The sequence below is a fragment of the Pituophis catenifer genome, unplaced genomic scaffold, assembly GCF_029215685.1.
Source record: "Pituophis catenifer annectens isolate HBS135680 unplaced genomic scaffold, rPitCat1.0.hap2 SCAF_4, whole genome shotgun sequence".
Taxonomy (NCBI): Eukaryota; Metazoa; Chordata; class Lepidosauria; order Squamata; family Colubridae; genus Pituophis; species Pituophis catenifer.
Window position 1 is genome coordinate 568278 of NW_027256884.1, and position 25155 is coordinate 593432.

Consider the following 25155-nt stretch of genomic DNA (forward strand, 5'->3'; position numbering starts at 1 on the left):
AAGAAGCACCACATGACAAGAAAAGATTCATAGGTCATTTCTCCCTTGGTTCTGTAGGAAGTTAGCACCCACCCCTTTCCTGGAAGAGTGAAATATTTTAGGAAATGTGAAAAAGGCAGAATATTATATTTCCCTGGATGAGAAATATGAGAAGCATAGTTTACAGACAAAGCAGCTCCCACCTTCCTGCCCCCCACCCTTTGTCAATGGGCCATTAAGGCCTGGGCCAGTCTATTCTACATAACAAAGATCTGCCTCCTTCAGGCAGAGCCATAGCAGGAATTGCCAAAGATAGGATTAGCCCTCTACACAATATCAGCAGAAACTCACCACATGTGACCTGGGAAGCACACGTGACCATCGGCTAGCTAAGACCCCACCCACCCCCTGGGAGTCTGACAACCAATCAGAGTACTCTTTCTGGGCCCCAGGAAGTTCAAAGCCAGAGAGAGCATAAAACCTGAAAAACTCACTGTATCTGCCCCTTTTCTGTTCAGGAACTCAAGCCATGTGATCCTGTCCACCATTAAACCATCTTTCCAAGCAGTCTCCATGTCTCCAGTGTCTTTTTCCCCACTTGGAGCAGAACCTAGAAGGATGTTTCTTCCAACAGTTCCTCCCACCACCCTTTTCACCTGTGGAAACCTGCCCATCTCGCCCCAGACCTGCTCAACTCAGTCCCAACATCTTTATGAAGGACACATTATGCAAGAAGTCAATCAAAACAAATGGCTGCATGTAAGGAGGGCAGCGTGTCCATTTGGCTGTTGGTAACAAGATTGTCTCCCAGAGTGATCACTTAAACGTGAGCCAGCAGTGTGTCGCGGCAGCCAAAAAAGCTCATGCCATCCTTGGTTGCATAAAGAGGTGAAGTGTTAACACCACTTTATCAGGCCTTGGGAAGGCCACACTTGGAAACTGCATCCAGTTTTTCTCACCACAATACAATAAGTTTTCTGGGGACCACCAAAATTTTCTCATGGACCACCAGTTGGTGACCACTGATCTATATCATTTACTGGTATCTATCTATCTCTATCATCTGTCTGTCTGTCTGTCTGTCTGTCTGGTCCCTTCCAACTCTGTTATTCTATTCTATTCTAATCTATATCTATCTATCTCGATAGATGGATGGGTGGATGGATCGTTTTTATTCGGAGGATGTATGCCTGGGGGAAGCAACTTGGGCACAGACTAAAAGGGTGGAATGGAAGCGCTGGAGAAATTGACTAAAGCGGCGAATGCAAAAGGCCGCCAGGTGGCGCTCTTCCACCACGATGGCTCCGCCGGAGCTCTTCCGAGGGGGCTGCGAGAGGGATTCAGACACCTGCGCTTGGGGGGGGGCGGGGGGGGGAGGGCAGGGGCTGCCTCCATTCAGGAGGAGGAGCAGCAGAAGGGGGGAGGGGAGGGGAGGGGGCCCCTTTATTCCTCGCCCGTGAAGTCGCGGCCTTGGGGTGCCGGAGGGCCAGGAGGGAGCGGGCCCGGGGCCCCCAGAGGCCATCTAGAGGGGCTGGGGAAGTGGGGGGGGGGAGCGGGCGCCTCCGTCTCCTTCCTCCGCCTCTTCCGCCTTTGCGGCCGGGGAGGCGCTGGGCGATCCGGCCCCGGAAGAGGCGGCGGCGGCGGGGCCTGGGCTCGGGCGGGCATGGAGCGGCTGCCGGCGGGCGCGGCGGTGGCGCTGCGGGGCGGCTGTCCGGGCTCCACCAGCTGCGGGCCCTGGGAGATGCGGGAGCGGCTGGGCGCCGGAGGCTTCGGCAACGTCTCCCTCTACCAGCACCGGGTGAGGGGGGGGAGGGGAGGGGCTGCGGGGGGGAGGGGGGCTGGGGCCGCTCTGGAGACCCTTCTTCCCCCCCCCCCCCGGTCCGCCTTAACGCCTCCCTCCCTCCCTCCCTCTTGTCCGCCGCAGGAGTCGGGCGCCCGGCTGGCGGTGAAGGCTTGCCGGCTGGAGCTGAGCGCCAAACACCAGGAGCGCTGGCGCCAAGAGCTGCAGATCCTGCGCAGGTGGGCCCGGGGCCCCTCCCCCCTCCCCCCTCCCCCTCCCCCCCGGCCCTTCACTGGGGGGCCCCATCCCTCCCTTCCCCCTCCCTCCCTTCCCAGGGATCCCTCCCTCCGGGGGAGGGGCGCCCTCTGGACCCACTCAGGGGAGGGGGGGCCGTTTCCCTCCTGGGAGGGGGGGGCTGACACTCAGGTTGCTTTGCAGCCCCTTTAGGATCCTCCCCAGGCAGTCAACGCCCCCAGCGCCCCCCCTCCCTCCTCACCCCACAGCAACCCCCCCCGTGGGGAGGGGGTGGGGGGGCACCTGGCCAAAGCCAGCCAGCCAGCCAGACCTTCTGACTGAGGCAGGACTAGAACTCTGCACCTCCCGCTTTCTCTTCTGGCGCTTTCCCCAGCAGCCCCGGCTGCTCCTCCGCAAAAGCTTCCCTCTCTTTCCTCAGCTTGAACCACCCGAATGTGGTGAAGGCCCAGGACCTGCCAGAAGGCCTGGATTTCCTGGTGAACGACGTGCCCCTTTTGGCCATGGAGTATTGCTCCAGGGGGGACCTGAGGAAGGTAGGAGCCACCCTGGGGCTGGGCTGGGCTGGGCTGCTGGAGCTCCCCCAGGAAGGGCGCCTGGTCCTGCTCTAGAGGCGGCTGCAGTCCCCTTTCCCCCTGAGGACCTTGGGATGAAATCCCGACCGATTTGTCCGTGGCGGAGGAGAGCTCCAACGGTCTCTCGGCTTTAGAAGCAGAGAAAGCTTCTGTGTGGTGCTTCTCCTCTTCGATGGCATTCTGAGGCTTAAGGCAACCTCTCCTTTGATGCCGGTTACCAATTTTGGGACCCAGAAGCTGAGCCACAGAGCCAAACTCCTATGGCACCAGGAGTCTCCCCTCTTTTACGCTTCGGCCTGTAATTGTGGTTCATTATTTCACTTCACTGAAAGTCAACACTCCTTTTGTTGGCCCAAATATGTTCTCCAACACAGTGCTTCCTAGTAACACCTTTTGTCTTTTGAGCTATATATGTATTGGTTGTTAAATAGAACAATCCTATTAACCTTCGTATTATTACTACCATTACCGTTTTAGCTGCTGAATGCACCTGAGAATTGCTGCGGTCTTAAGGAGAGCCAAATCCTTTCTGTGCTGAGTGACATTGGTATGTCAGCTGTTCTTTTCCATGATAAAGAGATTTAAAGGTGTTCTTTATTTATTGTTCTTCTTATTGTGCCTCGAAGCTCACTCAAAAAGCCAACCAGTTCTGAATGCGTATTAATAATTAGCCTGTATTGGTTTAGACCACAGAAGGGCCTTGGGACAGAGGTTGGGGCATCTTCTGGATTTACCACTGTGGTCAAAATGATGAAAGCCGAATCAGAAAATGTCTCTAATTTTTTTTTCTAAATGTGTGCATTTTTTTTCATAATTTCTAGGGTCTGGCATCCAGTATTTACATGAAAACAGAATCATTCATAGAGATCTTAAACCAGAAAATATTGTCCTCCAGGATGAAGCCGGGAAGGTCAGTGAATGCTCCCAAGTGTTGCGGCAACAAAGTGTTTAGAAGGCTGCGGTCGGTTTTTCCATCAATTGTTCCAAGAAATGTGCCACAGAAAGGGGACTCCCTGCCCAGTCCCCACATCTGCTGGACAGACTTTCAAGGATTGGTTTGGAGGGAGTTTTGTTGTCATGACACCAGTCCACCTGCTCTCTTGAAACACAAGGTGCCCTGGGCTTTGGGACAATCACCAGGAGGCCCTGAGTTCTAGTTCCGCCTTAGGCACAAAAGGGGTCTGGGTGACTGGGCAGTCCCCCTCTCTCTCTCAGCCAAGCCCACCTCACAAGGGTGTTGTTGTGGCGGAAACAGCTGGAGGAATAAATATTAGGTATGTTCACTACCTTTAATTAGTTATACAGTCAATAAAGGTGGGATATACAGAAATATCCATAGGTGGTGGCTTGTAGAGCTGGTTCTCCAGCATCTCAAAAGATATTTCAGCTGTCCTGCTCCTTCCTTCCCTCCCATCTGATCAAAGGAGAGACTCTCCCTGCCTTTCTCATCCATTTCAGTGGCTGGGTTAGGAAAAAATGGAGGAAACTCCCCCCCTCACTTCTCAGTTCCAAAAAGAGTGAAGAAGCTTAGGTGAAAACATGACTTGGAATATGATTTACTTGCCAGATAATCTACAAGATCATAGATCTGGGATATGCCAAGGATTTGGATCAAGGAAGTTTATGCACGTCTTTTGTGGGGACCTTACAGTACTTGGTAAGAGCTGGACACGAATTGCAGTGTGTTGTGTTCTTAACTCTGGAGGTTGATTTTTATCCCAATTTCTGCTCTTTTATTTAAGGCCCCTGAACTCTTTGATAATAACCCTTACTCCATGACTGTGGACTTCTGGAGCCTCGGGACGGTCATCTTTGAGTGCATTACGGGGTTCAGGCCCTTTCTGCACAACCAGCAGCCGTTCACCTGGTAGGTCTCTCTGACTCAGGGGACAAAGGGGTGCGTTTTACCTTCGCCAAAGAGCCGGTTTTGTGTCTCTGCGCAGACAGGGACATCAAGGCAGCCCCGCTCTCTTTAAAGGCCCCAGGAGATAGGACAGCCAGCAGGAAGACGCAGCAAGGAAAGAGATTGAGTTCCCTTACAAAATGTTCTTTCTCCATCAGCTGTAGCTCCAGGAAGAGCTATTTTAGGGGGATTAAAGGTATTAGGCACACAACGACCTCTGCTTATTGGAGAGGAATTCCTTTGAATTCATCACAGTGCTCCAATCCTAAGTGAGCCACTGTGCCAGGCACATATCTACACGGAGGGATGAAAATACCAATACGACAGCCACAATTGCACAATGGATGCCCTGGCCTTGTTTAGGTCCATCATCTCTGCTTTTTGGTTGTTATTGTTGATGCCTTTTGGGTTCATCTTGACTGCTGATAACTGCATGAACTAGTCCCTGCAATTTGGCATTAGGGAGTTGGACCCAAGATGATTTCAAATTTTATTTCTGGCTTCTGGAATATTTCCTATCCCGTTCAATTGTGTGTCATTTGCCAACCTGATATATCGTCCTTCCAGTTCCTCATCCATGCCATGAATGAAATGAAAAAGAACACTGGTCATCTCTGTCCACTGGACACCTCCTTCCAGAAGCTTCCATGAGCTTTTTTTCTCTTAGGAGCAGATGCACCTGCTGGATGTATCATGCAGCCCATATTCAAATGTAGGCTTGCTCTGAAGGGCCTTTGTAGACACACACATTTTCATGCAGTTGGCAGCAGGGGAAGGATTCATAAGGATTTGGATAGGTCCCAAAGGGATCTTCTGAAGGTCACCCATCCTGCTCCTGCTACGGACACCATCGGTTCCAAGTTACCAACTGTTTTTTAATCTTTTGATCTCCATCCTCCTTGCTCTTTTCCCGTAGGCATGAGAAAATCAAGAGAAAAGAGCCCAAGTGCATTTTTGCGTGGGAAGAGATGACTGGGGAAGTTAGGTTTAGTTCTTATTTGCCAACTCCAAACAGCTTGTGCAGGTAACATTCATTCTATCATTTCTCCTTCATTGGTAGAATCCCTCCCTCCCTCTCTCCTTCCTTCCCCTGGGGGAAGAGCCAAGTCCTCATGTCCTTTGCATCTCCAACAGGTTGCGGGGGTGGCTGTTCCGATTTCAAAGGGGGAACCTCATTCCAGAAGGTCGAGCAGCAGAGAAAATGACTTTGGGGGTCCCAGCAGATGGCATTGTTTAATCAAAGCGCCCTGGGGTGCACTGATCCTGCCGGATCAAATTCACAAGGCAGAAGCTACGAGAGATGGGTGGTTCTTCAAGTAGCCAGGCCACAGAGTGGGGCAGGATGGTGGTAGCCCGCCTGGTGGGCTTACATTTTCCTTTTGTTTTATGGCTTAGTACAATTGTAGACACAATGGAGCACTGGCTTCAGATGATGCTGACCTGGGACCCCCAGCAAAGGGGAGGCGGAATAGACCCAAACACAAACAGCTACAGATGTTTTCAAGTAATGGAACAGTTGTTGAGTCTGAAGGTAAGTGGGCAGATGATACATTTCGGTTAAAAAGATTAATTACGGTTACAATAAATAAGCTTCCATTTGCTTCTTTGATTGAGTCTTAAAATGCTCAAACTTTGTAACGTTAAGACAAAATATTTGCCCTTGCTCATAGAAAATAAATTAATTGAAACCATTTTCCCAGTACATTTTTATTTTTCGAATAACAGTAACGTGATTGGAAATTGGGACAGCAAACTCTAGTTGTTACCAAAAAGAAAAAAGAAAAATAACTTTGATCATAGGGGTTTTTTTTCCCCCAATTTTATTTTGAGCATCGTAAGCCTGTCTCTCCTAAATTCACGGGGGGCTGGTGAAAAAATCTTCAAAAATGAACATTTTCAAAGTATTGAGTACTTTGATGTTTCTTTGCGGCGTTTTCAGATTGTCCACATCTTAAATATGACGTCTGCCAAGATCCTGTCGTATTCTCTGAACCCAGAGGAAAGCCTTCATTCCCTGCAAGTTCGAATTGAATCCGACACCGGAATCAGCTCGGGAAACCAGGAGCTGCTCCTGGAGATGGGAAGCTGTTTAGACCCCCGGAAACCAGCCTCTCAGTGTGTCATTGATGGCGTAGTAAGATTCCCTCTCGAATTCTGACAAATGAGGCCTCTTTATTTGCACATCTTTGATAATGATTGTTCATAGCAGTCAGGCAGAACTTAAGAATTTACGTCACACAAATTTCCATAAATTCTGATTTATGGAAATGGTTTGCTGCCACCTGTTTTATGTTCTGTAAGGCTTTTGATAAACAGCTCTGGTAAGATGCATCCTTCTCTTCAATTCCATTTTGGTAGACTATAAAAGGCTGCAAAGTTTAATACTTTAGAAGCACCAGCATAACACGAAGGAGTTTTACATTACACTGTCAGAAAGTTGAGTCAAGGCACTGGACTTATTTTCTTACTGGTTTGAGACATTTCTCAATTACATGTTCAGGACTCACATCCTCTTACGAAATAATAAGCAGTCAGAACTTCTATTGAAGGAAACCAAAACATCCAAGGAAGAATCAACAGCAGGTAGAAGTCCAGAGAGTTGATAGTTGGAAAAAATGAAAGGAAAAAATGAAGTTGGCCACAGACCAGAGCTGTGAAGGATAATAAAAAACCTCAAGAGATTGTCCCTAAAGAAGTCAGAAAGATCACAGAGAAAGTACATAGCAATGGCACTTATATACCGCTTCACAGTGCTTTTACAGCCCTCTCTAAGCGGTTTACAAAGTCAGCCTATTTCCCCCAACAATCTGGATCCTCATTTTACCCACCTGGGAAGGATGGAAGGCTGAGTCAACCTTGAGCCTGGTGAGATTCTATCTGCCAAATTGCTGGCAGCCGGTGATCAGCAGAAGTAGCCTGCAGTACAGCACTCTAACCACTGCGCCACCGCGGCTCTTCTCACCTTCTGCTCCCATCTCCCAATGTTTCTCCAAGAACAACCAACCAGAAGCACCTGGAGATTTCATCAGAAGGTGTCAGAGATCTTTCTATTCGCTGTACCTTCTTTCATGGGTAGAAAAGGCCTTTTTAAATCTTGGCCTTCGTCTTCCCCTTCCTTCTCTCTGATCTCTCCTGTGTCGTCCTTTGTGCCGCCTGGCAGATAACAGGAGCTTCCCAGAGTTGTTAAGGCAACAGGACTGCAAGGACCCCACTGGTGTGGGCCCTGTCCCAGTGGCTTCAGAAATAAATAAAATAAATAAATAAATAAATAATTTTATTTCTATACCGCCCTTCTCCCGAAGGACTCAGGGCGGTGTACAGCCAATTTAAAAACACAACACACAACAATAATTAAAAATTAAAATAATTACATAGATTTGGCCAATTTAAAACCCCAAACATTTAAAATACCCCAATTAAAATTATTAAGTTGATAGCCCTGCCTGGCGGAATAACAGGGTCTTCAGTGCGCAACGAAACACTCGGAGGTCGGAGATCTTGCGTATTTCCGGGGGCAGTTCATTCCACAGGGCTGGGGCTCCCACAGAAAAGGCCCTCCCCCTGGGCGTCGCCAGCCGACATAACTTGGCTGATGGCACCCTGAGGAGACCCTCTCTGTGGGAGCGGACTGGTCGGTGGGAGGCTATTGGTGGCAGAAGACGGTCTCGAAGGTACCCGGGTCCTATGCCATGGAGCGCTTTAAAGGTGGTAACCAAGAAGAAAAGTCCTGGCTTGTGGCATTTTACCAAAGATCCTTTTGTTTGTTTGTTTTGCTAACCCTTTGTGGTTTCCTTTATTTATTCTTTCCTCAAAAAATGACTAAGAGTTAGGGTTAGGGTTAGCGATTCAGCGATAGACTGAACTTATCATCCAAGCTAAACTCTTCAAAAAAGCAGATACGTATTATTTTTCTGGTGTAAGAGAGAACAGACTGGATCTCACAGATTTCCTCTCCTTGTTGGCTCAAGCTTTCTTTGTTTTGGAAGAATAAGTTAGTGTTTGCAAAGAGGAAGGCATCTTTGCACCCCTTAGTGCAAGAACTGGAAATGTTTGTTAATCATTTAAATAAATTGCTTAGATCAGAACTTAGCTTCTTCCAGCTCCTTTTTTAAGACTTGTAAAATAAATTAAATCATTAACAGAATTTTTCACTCTGTGAGTGTGTATATATTTCATATATGTATGAGTTTATTCATTTATTCTTGCATGTTATTACTGTTTATCTGGATTATTGGTACTTTCTCAAGGTTTGCAAGGAAATGTTTTAATAATTTCTCTTCTTTACCAGAAAGGCTGGGATAGCTACATGGTATATTTATTTGATAAAAGCAAAACTACATATGAAGGCCCTTTTGCTTCTAGGACGCTTTCTGACTGTGTAAATTATATTGGTAAGTTTGTCTCAGTTTAGTAATAATTATTAGTTATTCTAAGATTTGGCTGCATGATTTTTCAGGGGAAAACATTCTGTAATAAGGACCTTTGAGTCCTTATTAAAATATCAAAGTATAAAAAATACTAGCACTAAATCAGTCAGAAGAATGTACAAGCTTCCTCCTGCCCCATTCTTCGTTTTCTTTGAATTTGTAAACAATTATGTGCAAATTGTAAATATTGCAATCAAAGTTGCAAAAATATGTCATGTTCAACTCCCTGATAAGCAGGGGTTGTGTCAGCTTTGGTTCCATCATGAATATTCTTAAATTCAGTGTCTCCCTCCCTCCTCTCTTTCCCTTTTTATGACTTCCAGTTTTTAATATACTAATAAGGATGGCCAAATTTTCCCCTCTCAGTAAAGGACAGCAAAATTCAGCTGCCTGTTTTCCAGCTTCGGAAGATCTGGGCTGAAGCCGTGCACTACGTCATCGGCCTGAAGGAAGACTACAGCCGCCTCTTCCAGGGCCAGAGAGCTGCCATGTAAGTCCCAGGTGCCCCTGAGGAAGAAGTGCCGCGGTGGGAAAGGCTCAGACGAAGCAGGGCTGCGAGGTCTGATTAGCAGCCCTTCCGCACCTTCCTGTGGCCCCCAGTGGTAGGTAGGAGTGTACATTGGGGAGTCCCAAATAGCATTGTAGCAATAGCACTTAGACTTATATACCGCTTCACAGTGCTTTACAGCCCCCTCTTAAGAGGTTTACAGAGTCAGCATCTGGCCCCCAACAATCTGGGTCCTCATGTTACCAACCTCAGGAGGATGGACGGCTGAGTCAACCTTGAACCGGTCAGGATCAAACTGCCTGGCTGTGGGCAGAGTTTAGCCTGCAATGCTGCATTCTAACCGCTGCGCCACCAGGGCTCTCTATCCATGTATGTTTATGTGTAGTTACGACAGAGATTAATGCAAATTTCTCTTTATCCCAATCTCTAGGTTGAGTCTTCTGAGGTACAACACCAATTTAACCAACAGGAAAAACAACATGATCTCAGCATCACAGCAACTGAAAGCCAAGCTGAATTTCTTCCAGCAAAGTATCCACCTCGACTTGGAACGATACAGCGACCAAATGACCTATGGAATCTGTAAGTCTTTGGCCAGTGATGGCCCCAACATGCTGATTAGCTTTTGGGGAGGCTGCCTGCTCAAGATCATTCCTCTCTCACACACCCGGCTTCTCTGGGGGCCTGACATTCACGTTATTGGGATCAAACCAAATCTTATAACTGAAACTGTTTATCAGCCAGTTTATCTTCCTAACATCTACATCCTATAGGTTTCCTAAATACAGAACTCCAAATTCCTGTTTTCTACCTCTTTCTTGTCTGAAATGTACAAAATATGTTAAATTTCCAAAATTCATCAGTATAACTACTACTGTTTTGGAGCATTGTTTGTTTCTAAACAGGTGTTGCTGATTTTCAGAGAACATGGTGTCTGTAAATTAACTCCAGTCTATTTCTTTAAGCCTCAGAGAAAATGTTAAAAGCTTGGAAAGACATGGAAGAAAAAGCTTCCCTGTGCGAAAAGGTACAAGCCAAAACCAGAGTGTCTTGTTTTAGACCTATGACTTTCATTGTTCTTGTCCCCATCATCCTTCCTAAGAGTTTTTAATTCTGAGATAGTATCTTAATCCGTGTATAGAAAAAATAGGAAATTAATCAGACATAAATAATTAAAAATGAAGATAGGAAAGTGGTGAAAAACTTTCCATTATCCAAAGAGCATTGCTTTTAACCCACATTTATTGTTACTGATACCAAATGTATATTTTTAATTCTGAGACAGCACCTCACGTGTAGGGAAAGAATAGGAAGCTAATAAGAACTAAGCACCCCTTCTTCTGCCTTTCATTACCACTAATATTGAGACGATCCTCAAATAAAGTCGCCTAATTTAGTGTGCTCAGCCATTGCCATTCTGGATGGAGAGGAAAATTCTCCCACCATTGTCTCTCTGCCGTTAACTCAGACGTAACCTTGAGTCTGTGAGGAAAATGTTCTGTTTTTCCAAGGTTTCTTAAATTGAGAACATTCACATTTTCCCCATTTTTACTGTTTATTATTCAAAATTTAGGCCATCTAGCCCTACCTGCTACTTGGTGTGGATGTTTCTCTACCTTAGCAATAATTAAGAACCTTGGACTTCAACTCCCAGAATTCCCCAGGCAGGAATTCTGGGAGTTGCAGTCCATACATCTTAAAGTTGCCAAGGTTGAGAAAGGCAGCTCCAGGGCATCTCCAGCAAATAACCATCCAACTTCAATTAGAAACTCTCGAGCAAAGGAGACGCCATGCGGCAAATCCTTTTATTCTGTCTGACGGGAAGAGACACCCAGTTAGGTGATTATTCAACGTGAAAAATAACATCCCAAAGTTATCTTCAATCTGTCAGGGAATTTTATTTCTCCTTTGCAGGTGGCAGATATCGGCTCCCTGGATGAGCAGATCATGGCGCTGCACACCGAAATTGTGGAGCTGCAGAGAAGCCTCCACGTGCGACGTCAAAACGATGTAATGGAAAATCTGTAAGAAAACAAACTTTTCTCATTATGCCACTGACTTAGGAGGAGGCCTTCCTATTGTTAATTAAGCTCTACTAAGCATCGTTAATAGCACCCTAGCTAATAAACCTGGCATGTGCCCCAAAATGTTATAAGTAAATGTACCGACCAACAGGCAGCTGGAGACCGAAAATGTTTATCTCTTGATTTGGCCACTCCGAGTCTTCTCTGACTAGGGTCACCCACAAACACTGCCCCCATAATCCCCTGCCTCTCGTGCGGGGGCAGTTCCATGTTGCCAGCCTTCTCTGCTTGACTCTTGGGAGCAAGAGGCCAACATCCAGTGGCAGAAAGGCTGAGGTCATCTGATGGACGACCGAGAGACGAAGGAATGGCCGTCAGTGTAACAGACATGAATTGGAAAGTGGAAAGGCAGAGAGAGCTATGTTTGTTATCATCTTATGACCAGTTGCTTGGCAATTGTTGGAGGTGACCACAGACCTCCCGGGTGGGGGGGACGGATGATATATGACTGGCCCATGCAGTGGTCACTTCACTACCACTGCAAAATAGGTCATAAAATCAGGTCAGTCTCCTGGACTTGGGTGACCTGATTTACAACTGTCATGAGTTATGACCGAGATGGGCAGGCTCCGTTACAGTTGTAACTCAAGGACTACCTCTGTTTAAAAAAGGATCCAGTATTTATAGTTTTAAGAGTTCTTGAATGAAAGGTGGAACTCTGTGCCTGTGTGTTCCTTTTTTGGTGAGTTGCAATGTTGAAACCCACCATGGTGCTATTAAGAGGCCCACTGATTTGGTCTGAAGGGAAAGCTGAAAGTTTGGCTGAGTTGAGTGTATTAAACATTTACAAACAAAACATCGTCCAGCCTTAAGAGGATCACTTTTATGGTTGTGCTGCTGCTTCTCCTTAATTGCACAATTGTTCCTGGACAGAACTATAACGATTTTAAAGATCTTCCTTTTAAGATCTAGCAGATCAAATATCCCACAATTTTATTGAGAGTAAACACTTTTAAACTCCCACTCTTACTAACAGAAGTTAGTCCTCGTTTGTTACGTCTGCATTTCTACACCTTATGAGGCCCCGGCCTTTACTGAACCCTCGCCCCAAAGGGGAAGGAGAGGGAATCGTGCTTACAGCTGCCGCATCTCTCCACAGGGAACAGAGAGCCATTGAACTCTACAAGCAATTGAAATCAAGGCCTCCAGGTACGTCGTTCTCACAGGGAACATGCAACAGGCCCGGAAGAGAGAGTGGCCGTAAGCAGAAACTTTGCAAAGGAGCCTGAATAGATGGGCTCAGCATCTTTTGGGAACGCAAAAGATTTGCTACACCTCAGTCTCTTTTTCATGTTACATCTTTCTTTAATGCTTTTCTAACCTTGTATGGTCATTTCTAGCTGTTTCTGCTTCGAGGGTAAAAATGTAGAATATACAGGCTGTTCCTTTGATGATGCTATAGACTTATATCTAGTCAGATACCTCGTTATTCTCTTAAATGGAGCTTTAGCAGTCTCTGGAGCACTTTGGATTGAGGAAATATTAAAAGGTACAATACTGGAAGTCTTGTTTGATGACAACAAAATTTTACAGTCCTGTAAAACTAGGATACTAGGATTTCTGATGTATCCAAACAGTTAAAAATATATTATTCTCGTTATTAATGCTAGTTTAAAGTGCATGGCTTTTCCTTTGAGGTAAAATCTGATGGCCAAATGCTTTTTTTATGTGGAGGAAGTTTCATATTTGGAGAGAGAATATCTCTTTCAGACCACGTATACAGTGACAGCACAGAGATGGTGAGGATCATCGTCCAGACAGTCCAGAGTCAAGACTGGGTCCTCAAGGAGCTCTTCAGGCACCTCAGGTAATCAGGCAGGCACACCTGCAACCCACCCCAACTCTCCTTTTCCAGTCCCCTTCAGTGCCCAGGTAGCGGGATGACCAGGATCCAAGGAACTTCACTTGGACTTAGGTTTGCTTCACCTTTTGCCTTGGTTCTTCATTAAAAAAATACTAAAAATGTGGAACTAATCCTTTCCAGTGTATTTCTAGTTGAGATCAAAGCTTGTTCATAGTTTCAAAATACGCTTCCTTAAATATCTGTCTTTTATTCTTTTTTTCATGTGTTTTCTTGTATTTGTTCATCATGCATTTTCTTTAAAATGTTCAATAAGGGAAGAAAGCCAACAAGCAGTGAAACGGGCCACTCTAGTCGTGAAGCTCCAAAACACCTTAATTTCTCTTCAAGAGAGTGGCAGTAATTGTTACTGTTTCTGGGAGGGAAACAGAGTCTGAGAAAGTCTTTTATTATTGAAAAGGTGAAAAGCCAAAACATTTGTGTGAAAACAGTGGAAAAAGAAGGGGATTGAAGGAAGATTAGCTAGAGAAATTACTCTGTCCACTCCTTGGCTGTTATGGAGGCCACAGAATCCGTAAAAATATTCCTGAATTTGCCCTCGATTTCCTCTGGATCACCTAGTACAGGGGTGTCAAACGCAATTTCATTGAGGGCCCCATCAGGGTTGTGTTTCACCTCGGTGGGCGTGGCCATGGCCAGGGGGGGGGGAGCATGACCATCTCGACATGACTCATTGAGGCTCCGTTTTCAACTGCGCCAGCCTCCTCCAGCCCTCTGCCAGTGAAAACTGAGCTCAGGAGGGCTACATGCACCTGCCCACCCCCCTCCCCCCCCAGCTCCGTTTTTGTTTTTATTTTATTTTATTTATTTATTTATTGAATTTATATCCCGCCCTTCTCCCCGAAGGGACTCAGGGCGGTGAACAGCCGAAAATTAAAATAACATACAATATAAAAGTTAAGATAACTAAAAATAAATTAAATTAATCGGCCTCCCAATTTAAAACCCCAAGCTATACAATTAAAAAACTAACCCATAAAACCTATTCAGGCCAGGCCGGCTTGCTGAAATAAAAATGTATTCAGGGCCTTACGGAAAGTGCGGAGATCCAGGATCATCCGTATTCCGGGAGGTAGCTCGTTCCAGAGGGCGGGTGCCCCCACAGAGAAGGCTCTCCCCCTGAGGGCCGCCAGCCAACATTGCTTGACTGACGGCACCCTGAGGAGGCCCTCTCTGTGAGAGTGTATTGGCCGGTGGGAGGTTATTGGTAGCAGAAGGCGGTCTCGTAAATACCCTGGCCCTAAGCCATGGAGCGCTTTAAAGGTGAGAACCAACACCTTGAAGCGCACCCGGAAGACCACCGGGAGCCAGTGCAGCTCGCGCAGGAGAGGTGTTACATGGGAGCGCCATGTCGCTCCCGTAATCACCCGCGCGGCCGCATTCTGGACCAGTTGGAGCCTCCGGGTGCTCCTCAAGGGGAGCCCCATGTAGAGAGCGTTGCAGTAGTCCAGGCGAAAAGTGACGAGGGCATGAGTGACTGGATAAGGAATCCCGACTCAGAAAGGGGCGCAACTGGCGTATCAGGCGAACCTGATAAAAGGCCCCCCTGGCCATGGCCGTTTTCACTGGCAGAGGGCTGCAGGAGGCCAGCATGGCCGAAAATGGAACCCGGGTGGGCCCCACACAGCGTCCCAGAGCTCCGTTTTCACTGGCAGAGGCACTGCGGGCCAGTCCTTTCCTGTTTCCAGGGTGGGCCCTGAGGCCAGATCAAAGCACCCTGCGGGCCTTGAGTGTGACACCCTGACCTGGTACCAGTGTTGAGGGAAAGGATCGTTGCCTGCCTTCTAACCATCTCTTTTCTTTTCGAATCACAGCAAATTGCTGGGCTGCAAACAGAAGATCATTGACTTGCTTCCCAGCATCGATGTGGCTCTGAACAGCATCAAGGAGGCCGACAATTCAGTCATGCAAATGCAGGGGAAAAGGCAGAGAGAAATCTGGCATTTGCTGAAAATAGCTTGCGTAAGGATGTGGCTCAACCAGGCCACGTTGATGAATATCCAATGCCACCCATCAACCTTAACATTATAAATAAGCCTTGCATTTGTCTATCAGTTGGGCGACATTGCTAACATATAAGAGGAATTTGGTTCAAATACTAGCCTAGACTGGTGTCTGATGGTTAAGGAGAGAGAGAGAGAGAGACTGTCTCACAATGTGTCTCTCAGAAATATTTGGCCAATTTTCTCCCCAGAATTTAGGGGTTTCGTTGTACATCACCCGGAAAAGCTGAGTACAGATTTGGACAACACGGGGCATGGCAGGGTGGGCCACTCTTAAGATCCCATTTTATATCCCTAGATTAGGCAGGGCAAAAATGTTTTGAGCACAGAAACGTTTGAAAATTTGGGTGTGGCTGATTCTGATGATGTTCAGATGCCAACCAGCCCCATCCTTGTGATTGGTCACCTCAACATCACCTGCTGAATGTCAGCCGTGAGTGGATTTGCGCTGTTCTGACCCCCTCATTTCTCACAGCTGTTTAAGGCTTGAGAGCCTCACCATATCGGCCACCCTCTTGGCCGTGGTCGCAAGACAGAGCTACCCAGCAAGCTTTAATCCCAGTCAGTTCATTCAACCTTTGAATGCCAGCAGTACAGCAGCCGAGTGCAGCTTATACGTTTTTCATCTTCGGGTGTCCCGAAGGAAACGGCGCACCATTGATGCTGCTGATGGGGGGAAAGTTACTTAATGCTCTGGATGCTGCTGTCCAGAGTTTCATGTATGCCAAACAACTCCAGAGTTTGGTCACTTGGACCAGTTGGGAATAAATGCAGGACGCAGGTAACTCTGCTAAAGGCCTGCATGTCTATTCTAACACCACCTATTTTTCCTTTTCCTTGTAGACTCAGAGTTCTGCTCGATCGGCCAGCTCCAGCGTGGATGGTCCGGTCCCATCTTCTGTGCCCGCCTGGCTCTCCCAAACTGCACCGGCCAATGTGCTGCAGGCGTTGCCTTTCATGGAAGCCTCTAGAAACACGTAAGAGACAGGGGAGGGGCTCTTCCTGCCTGCTAGAAATCCTGCCTCAAAGCTGGCAGTTGAACTCCTGCCAGGAAATGCAGCACTTCATTAAACAAACCATTTAGCGAAGAAAGCAACATACAAATAGAAGAGCTTTCATTTTTAACAGCGTCAAAGAGCCATATGCTCCAAATGCACACTTAATAGAATAAAGAACATCTACCGCATGACATGAAATTGAAATTTAAAGGAAAAAAGAAAAGAATGCTTGAAAATAGGTCACCATTTAAGACCATAACTGTGGGCTTAATTGCAGGTGTAAGTCTGAGGATAATTGTAATTCATATCGCAAAATTTCATCCTCCCAAAAGGATACACCTGGGATTAGGATTGCTGAAGAGAAGGAAACTCTCCTGATTTTGATTCGTGTATTTAAATAGTTTCCCTTCTTGTTGGGAGTAGCTGGAATAGAGAGCAGCCATCTTTGTTCTTTTCTTGACAGGTTGAATTTTGCACATTTGTTAGAAGAAAACCTAAGCTATCTTGACAGTTTTAGCGCCGTTATACACGAAGCGAGACACGACCAAAATAGCAGCATGATGGTGAGTTGAAGCCTCCCTTCGACACTCATACTTTTAATAAAGAATTCACTTATTAAGAAGAAAAGACAGCTTGGAAAGTAGGTTATTCACTAATTCAGCAAGAGAAACTCGTCTACTTTAGAAGAAAATGAAGATATCCAAGCAAAAACTTTGCATAAGCATTTTGGTAAGGAAGACATTTGATGCTTCCTTCCACTTGATCTTATGTGAAGAATTCTCCATGAGTTTCCTCCAGGGAATTTTTCAGCTGGGTGGGATGCAGTGAACAGGGTGATCAGTCCTATCCTGTGAGTAAAAGGGAATAATAAAAGTGAATTTTACACTATCCGGTCCTTTTAATATGGCCAGCAGTGGGGAAAACACAATTCTCTTTATTTGGCCTGCAGGTATTTTAGGTGTCCCCTTTTGTGCAAGAGGACTGTTCAACAGTAAAGAAAACACAGAGATTGCTCCTCAATTACTAGTTTGAATTTCAGACCATTTTATATCGATTACTGCATAACAACACAGGGAGCCCTTCAGGTTATTGCCTTGTTTTCTTTTGCAGAGTCTCGACTGGAGTTGGCTGGATTAGAGTGTCTGATGTTGCACATCCGTATTTGCAAAAATTGGCCTTTTAACTTAAAATACCTCTTTCCTTTTAATTAAAGAAGGACCCAGATCGAAGATTTTGCATCTTTATCCAGTTCTGGAGGTTTTGGAAAAGTGGCCCTGCTTTTCCCTCTAAAGCATCACAGATAGAACATCTCCCATCACAGGATCTGTAATGCACTCTAATTAAATACCCCTCAAAAGATCACATCGTGTTAAGGCAGAAATCACGAAAGATGTAAAATAAATTATCTGTTATGTATATATTAATAGAAGAGAATATATGCAGCTCAGGGTTGAACTGTGAAGTCTTTGGCACTCTCTGAGTTTGTTTTCTTAACAGACGTTTCGTTACCCAGTTAGGGAATAGCATCAGTGATTCACTTATGATGCTACCTAGTTGGGCAAACCCCACCATCTTCTAGCACTGATGGTGTTACCTAGTTTGGTAATGAAACATCTTCAAGCAAATAACCAAACTCGGAGAGCCCCATGCCTCCATATAGTTTATTACACACCTTGTGAATTGTTCTCTTTTGTGTGATCCTTGCAGAAATTATTCATAGTATATTTCTAATGAACAACATTGGGAGTATTTTGTAATATATTAAGCAACTTTTTTTGTTTTCACTTTGAAAATATCTGACACTTGCCCTCCACCTAAAAACAATAGCTTACAAATGTCACAAATAAAATAATCTCAACCAGTAAGAAATCAGCTTGAGTCTTTTATGTTTTTGTCAAACCATCTGTGAATAAAAATAAGCTAAATAGTTATCTTAATATTGAGAGTAATTTTGCAAAACTCTGCCATGTTGACTTTATGGGAAGTAAGAATGTCTAGCACTCGTCCCACCAGATATTACCCTGAGGTTCATGGCAGTCGAGGGTGGCTAACCCAGAGGGAGTAATTAAAGTACCAGGCTAGAAACTGGGAGAAAGTGAGTTCTAGTCCCATTTTGGGCACCAACCAAGCCTGCTGAGTGACCCTGAGCCAGTCACTGTCTCTCAGCCCTAGGAAGGAGGCAATGGCAAAGCACTTCTGGGAAACCATGCTAAGAAAATGGCAGGAGCTTCTCCGGACAGTCTCCACAAATAGAATCTAAAGTTTGGGGGGGTGAGTGAAAGGAAGAAATTCAAGCAGTGTTACAAAACACACACCTTGAACTATATTTAAGAAGCTTATGGGATGCTTGTCATATGATATCTCTGTATACTTTGTGGCAGGGGTGGGGGTAGGGACAGCATGCACTTCCCAGGCCAGGGAGCAGCTGCTGGAAAAGCCCCATTGGGTGTCAGCCCTGCGAGGTAGGCCAGCCAAGCAGCACTCCCAGAAGAACCGGCTCTGGCTTTACTGTAAGGTTACATTAACAAAATATCTTACAAGCCTGAAAGGACATTCCTCCCCCCGCTCCCCCACCCCCCCCAAAAAAACACTTTTACAACCGCAGAAACTAGGCAGGGAAGCTCCTGGGAAGCATGTAAGTGGCGTTTGTGTGGCCCCGGATGCTGCAATGATTGCCAATACGTAGCAGTTCCAAAGAACCCAACATTTTGATCATGGGGACCCTGCAACGGTCATAAGTGCAAAGACTGGGGGTTAAAGTCACTTTTTTCATTTTGAACAGTCATTAAATGAATGGCCTTAAGTCGAGGATTACCTGCAGAGCCTCTTAGTTCAAATGTGGTGTGTAATCTAAGTGTGTTACATAAAGAGACCTAAAAAGAGAAACTACGGTATAGATGGAGGGAAGATTTAATGGTTTCTATATGAAGCTAACTTAGTAGTTTCCATACTACCCAAAATATGAGATTGGCTTCCCGCAATCTTAACCTCTCTCTCTCTGTGCTACTTCTTCTTCTGTCTTCGGTGGATTCTTTCATACACCTTCGATACAAGATGCAGGTCCGCAGCTTCTTTTGAGGGGTCAGAGTCCAGGTTCTTTAATACCTTCTTCACGTTGGTCAAGATTCTGCTGATCTTCTCCAGCACGGAAGGCTTCACCAGGTGGTCCCTGGTTCCATATTGCTGAAGGACCCAAAGCATGGCTGGATCCTTCAGCTGCCAAAAGCGGTGGGAAAAAGGGCAACACGGATTAAGAAAGATTTGAAGTATGGGGGGGGGGCATGGATTATATGGCTATTAATCCATAATGTTAACATCTATGCTGCCTTCGTTCATATTTTTGCTTATATATATATATATACACAACGTTACATCCCACATTCAGCCTCAGAGCTACCTGCTAACCAACTTGGTTTTTTTTATGCAACCCAGTTCTTCACACTCAAAGTCAAAAGACATTTTCAAAAGAATTGGAGTCCATTGAGAGGGAAGAATCTATTGCTGCAACATTTCCAAGGGTGAATTTTTAATAGGGAAATACAAAAAAACGCAACACACATACACAAAATCCAATCAATAGTGGTTATAAAGTAAGGAAAGAAAAGCTAAATATAATTGTAGCGATTAAAAGAGTGATAAGAAGAAGACCAAGAAAATAACAAAATAGATTTAATTCAATTCTTTTCATCCCAGAATTTTTTTTCAGTTTACTCTATAAACAATATTCCATAAATGAAATGAGGCCTTTTTCAATAGCACCTTATGAAAAGCAGCCTTGTGATACAAAGAAACATCCAGAAATATTTCCATTTTGAATATGCAGGAAAGATCACTTTTCTCATAATTTTCCTCAGCCTCCTTCATAGGTGGTGTGACTCCCTTGTCATGTTATTTATTTATTATTTTCTTTATTAAATGTATAGAGCCACCTAACTTACCCCGGGCACCGTATATTAAACCCCATTTTAAAAAGCCCAACCCCCACCCCCCACCAAAGCAGCAACCACACACAATCAAATCAGCCTCTTGCTTGGCACCGTTTCCATTCGGGGTCCCCAGGCCCATTGACAAAGCCACATTTTTAGGGCCTTTTGGAGAAGCAACAGGGTGGGGGCCAATTGTACCTCATGGGGAATGATGTTCCATAAAGAAGGGGCCACCACCAAAAAGGCCCTCATTCATTCACTGGCCACCCATCTTACCATAATGTAACTCTGAGCACCTTACAGTTACATATACAGTTAAAACATAAAAAAATAAAAACACATTAAAACCAAGGACATATGGGGAGGGATGCGGGGGATCTGTTGTTATTCAATCCCCTCCATCATGCTGTCCCCCCACTAGAGCCCCAAGCCAATTGGCAGAGCCACATCTTTAGGCCCTTATGAAAAGATAGGGGGGTTGGGGCCAATCTCACCTGAGGGCAGGAGCCACAGCAGAGGAGGCCCTCCTCCTGGACCCCCTGCCAGCCGGAAAACTCGGGTGAAGGGGACCCCCAGCAGGCCTCCCCTGCTGGGCCGAGTGGGAGGGGCCAATCCCAGTGGGGTGAGACGGTCCCTCAAGTAAGCTGGACCCCTGCCATGAAGGGCTTCACATGCCATCACCAACACCTTGAATTGCACCGGGAAGCAGACTGGTAACTTTTCACGGCCCTCCCAGATGACAATCCCTTACCCGCCCTGACTCCTGGTCTTTGTGGGCTGGTGGGTGAAATAGGAGAGAGGTGATCCTTAGGGGGGTCCCTACCCCTTACTCTGCAGACCGTCTGACCCACTTTCTAGATCTCCACCCATAAGCAACGATTGATGTTGGTGAATGAGCAAAAGAAATTGCATCAAAAAGGCCAGCCCCACTTACTTTCAGCCGCGCGCCAACGTTGAGGTGGAGACAATCATGAACCTTTGTAAAAGTGAAGAAAACCTGATCTTGGGCCTTAATTTTAACCTGGATATAAACGTTGAGTTGAAGGCAGATGGGCTGGAAAGGAGGTGCGTGAACGTGGCCCTCGGTGCCCCACCAGTTCCAGAACTTCTGCCGCTGTCCTTTCTTGTCAAAGACGGAGCCGTTGCAAAGGTCCAGGTGCAGCCTAAGGCAAGAAAAGCAAAATTAAACAGGACTGAAGGTTTTGGATTTCTAGTGGGAAAAGGATGCACGCAGCAGTAAAACTGCTCAAGTTAGAATAATTTTGCACTACCTTCATTGTCTTTATGTTTTATGACATACACCGTCTCCGCCCACTGGAACTCGTGGAGATGGGTGGCTATAGAAATCAAATAATGAAATACATCTAGCTGATGGCAAACCCTTCCTAAACCAAAACCTTGCCAGGAAAACTGCAGGGAGTTTATTACTTACATCTTCCATACAAAGCTTTGCAAACGTTTGAAATGGTTGCAAGTAATTCCTGCATCATTTGCTGAAAACATGAGATCTATGTGCTCTACGTTAAGAAATGTCCACAGAAGATTTTAAAAAATCAATACTTTTGGCTCTCAAAGCTCTGCTCCTTTTCACATGCAATATGTGCAAGTGTAGTCATAATCGCCCATATTCTTTATGATCACAATCCAAACCATCTGAATCCTAATTAAGATTTATATAGGGAGTCTTCCATTTGTGTCCCTTTTGTTTAGTAACCGTCCCAAGTTGCAACTGCACTGAAAGAAGTTATAAGTGTGGTCATAAGTTGAGAACCACCTGACCATCATTCTGTGAAGAGGTTTTTATTTCCCTTTGGGCATTAGTTTCTATCTGGCTCTTCGAGAACGCCTCAGGATATGGAATAATTGGAGCCTGATCAGCGCCAAGTGTGCAAACGCGGTAAGCATCTTGTGGCTTTTCCTTTGGGGTTGTCGTTGCGTTGTACTGTTGTATGCTGCTTAAAGCTCTTTCCTTACCTGAGCTTTTCTTTTTGCTGGTAATACGCTGCGTGGCCCTGGTTCGTGAAGAAGGCCAGAAGTTCCTGGTCCTTTCTGTCCCTGAGGATGCTGTAGGTGAACTGGGTCTCCCTCACATAAGCAATGAGGAGGGCAAGGCGGCCTGACGGGTAATTGAGAAGGAGCTAAGGAAGGATATGGTTTATTCGGGGGGGGGGGGGGGAGGAGAGGGGTAGGTATATTACAATATTATATTCTTTAGTAACATAGCAGGGGTGAAATCCAGCAGGTTCTGACAGGTTCTGGAGAACCGGTAGTGGAAATTTTGAGTAGTTCGGAGAACGGGTAAATACCACCTCGGGCTAGCCCCAGAGTGGGATTGGAATGGAGATTTTGCAGTATCCTTCCACTGCCATGCCCACCAAGCCATGCCCAAGCCATGCCCACAGAGCCAGTAGTAAAAAAATTTGGGTTTCACCACTGTAACATAGCCTTTGTTTTGGTAATTTTATTTATATTTATTTTTATTGACAAAATATTCCTGGATGTGCTGAAGCTTTATGGAAGAGACCAGCAGCAAATGCAGAAATGGACATAAGGAGTCACCCTGGCTTCCTTTCCACCAGGATCCCCCAACCATGAGAAACTGCCCCGCCCCAGCCAGGCTCTCCAGCCCACCCCCCTCCCCCCACGCCTTGACCTGCCACTTGGATGCCGCCTGGTGCTTGTGTCCCACAGAGGAAGGAATTTTGAGCTAAGATCTCTCCAAACCATCCATCCGTTCTTCCTCCACCCCAGGGGGGTCCAACCTTGGTGACTCTAAGACTGGTGAGCTTCAACTCTCAGAATTCCACAAGTCTTAAAGCCACGAAGACCGGAGACCCTGCCCTGCCCTGCCCTGCCCTGCATGTTATTGATTGGTGGATATTAGACTTGGCCCGTTCCATCCGGAAAAAGAAGGAAGAAGATCTTTCCATCGTGATAGTATCTTTTCACAGGCTCAAAAGGGTGGCAAAGCTGAGGAAGAAAGAAGAAAAAACAGGGAAGGCAAAGGAGTTCCTCTGAAACATGGCACACGCATGTGATTGCATGACCTCCCTCGTATCAACCATGCTGCACAGCCACTGAAATGAAAGCGGGATTTTAAAAGGCCAATATGGTGCCTCTCTCTCCTTCCCTCCCTCCCCCTCCCTCCCCCTCCCTCCCTCTCTCTCCCCCTCCCTCTCTCCCTCCTTTTCTCTCTCTCTCTCTCCCTCTCTCTCTCCCTCCCTCTCTCTCTCCCTCCCTTTCTCCCCCTCCCTCTCTCCCTCCTTTTCTCTCTCTCCGAGGCACAGTGGCATAGTGACTGGGGTCTTCAGCTTCCAACTTGTTTGGTCTGAGAGATGACAGTTTTAGATTTGTGAACTGCCAGAACACCTTGTGAGTTGGGCATCCGTAGAAGTTGAATAAATAAATAACACAAGAAAGTTAAACTTCAAGAAATGGATATTTAGGATGAAAATAAGGGAGCCGTTCAACAGATAAGATACAGGGAGACCAAGCTTCTCTGGAATTAATCATAGTCACCTAATCACTAGTAAGAATCAATTATATGAAAACAAGACATTAACAGCTGGATGCAAAAATCCAGATGACCACTAGATAGCAGCAGAGTTATTTTTCTAGTGGTCTTCTGAGTTTTTGAAACCAGGACTGGAAATGGTAGACTAGAGGGCAGGACTTCTTCCTGTTCAACTGGAAGAATTTACTTGCACCACATGTCTGCCATGGGGGGGTGGGGGGGGTGCTGTTTTAAAAAAGCCTTTTGGAACTGAAGATCCACATGAAGGTTGGCTTAGGAAGGTGAGTTTGAGAGAGCCCAGCTGCCAGAAAGGAGCAGGAAGAGGCGGGTTCGAGCCCCTCCTCAGCCACCAGAGCTCCCTGAGGGACTCTGCCTCTTCCTCGCTCCCAGGGCCATTGTGGCGGAGGGAGCGGAAGCTCTCCCGAGGCTCCCTGGGGCTCCTGGGCGGAGAGGCTGGACAGAAATCAACCCAGTGCATGAACAGACCTCAAGCAGCTCCCTCCCTCTCTCTCTCTCTCTCTCTCTCTCTCTCTCTCTGTGTGTGTGTGTGTGTGTGTGTGTGTGTGTGTGTGTGTGTGTCTCAGAGGAAGCACGCAGCCCTTCCTTTTTCGATTGAGCCAAAGAAAAAGGACCGAGGGGATTCTGTCCACTTTTCCAGTGAGCTTTTGGGCACTAAATGAGCTCACTGTCCACTAGGAGATCCACCTACCTTTAATTGCTCGGCTTTGAATTCCAAGTCAATCTCCAGCAGCTCTTTGGGTTCTGGATACCGTTTCTTTAGGATCGCAGTTTCTGGTTTGGGTGGGTAGTCTGATAATTTGAAATGAATTTTGACGCCTGAAATACAGTCAAGAGCAGATTAAATAGTTTGGAATGTCGGGAAGGATTCCACGGGATTTGTCTCCTTTTACCAAAGTGAAAAGGGAAGGGAAGATGCTTCCTGGTCCGTGCACATCTGGAGAGGGGAAGGCAGGGTCATCCTTATTCGGTGGAATGAGCCGGGTGGAGACGGGCTCCGGAGGGTCATACTCACATGGGCCAAATTTTATGTACTGCATAAATATCTCTCTGTATCGCTCAAAGCCTCGCTCCTCTAACCTAGGAGGAAAATGTTGGAAAATAAGCCATCAGTAGGCAAACTGCAAGGCATTTCTGCCATAAAAGCAGCTGAAGGAAACGGGCAGGAGGACAGCTAAAACCATCGGATCCGTCAATAAGGCAAGTCAGAGAAAGCAGGCCGATCTTGGGTTTTCTATGGAGCCATTTTCCTCCGGCCTCTTTGGGACCCTTCCCCATCTGGCTTTATCCAAAAAGTCTTTTCATTCAGTAGGAATATGGTAGTTTG

General features: G+C 46.2%; 1 protein-coding gene across 2 annotated transcripts; it reads left to right on the forward strand.

The window, feature by feature from the left end:
* The first annotated feature begins 1632 nt into the window (after positions 1–1632).
* Positions 1633–18239, forward strand: CHUK (component of inhibitor of nuclear factor kappa B kinase complex). Of its 2 annotated transcripts, none has more exons than XM_070943160.1 (21): positions 1633–1777; positions 1904–1998; positions 2433–2547; positions 3064–3133; positions 3408–3496; positions 4154–4243; positions 4329–4453; positions 5406–5513; positions 5885–6020; positions 6429–6623; positions 8778–8880; positions 9283–9406; positions 9855–10006; positions 10390–10451; positions 11339–11448; positions 12608–12708; positions 13219–13315; positions 15184–15331; positions 16216–16349; positions 16834–16933; positions 17481–18239. In XM_070943160.1, exons 1-21 carry the CDS (start codon positions 1643–1645, stop codon positions 17505–17507), a joined length of 2316 nt encoding a protein of 771 aa, XP_070799261.1. In that variant the 5' UTR covers positions 1633–1642; the 3' UTR covers positions 17508–18239. The 2 variants fall into 2 exon arrangements, with proteins under 2 accessions (XP_070799261.1, XP_070799262.1); XM_070943161.1 differs by having other exon boundaries at positions 12608–12657.
* The last annotated feature ends 6916 nt before the right edge of the window (positions 18240–25155 follow it).

Coding starts and splice junctions, on each gene's coding strand:
- CHUK (XM_070943160.1), top strand. CDS start 1,643: ATGGAGCGGCTGCCGGCGGGCGCGGCGGTGGCGCTGCGGGGCGGCTGT. Junction 3,497..4,153: donor TCCAGGATGAAGCCGGGAAG/GTCAGTGAATGC, acceptor TTTACTTGCCAG/ATAATCTACAAGATCATAGA. Junction 16,934..17,480: donor ACCAAAATAGCAGCATGATG/GTGAGTTGAAGC, acceptor TTTCTTTTGCAG/AGTCTCGACTGGAGTTGGCT.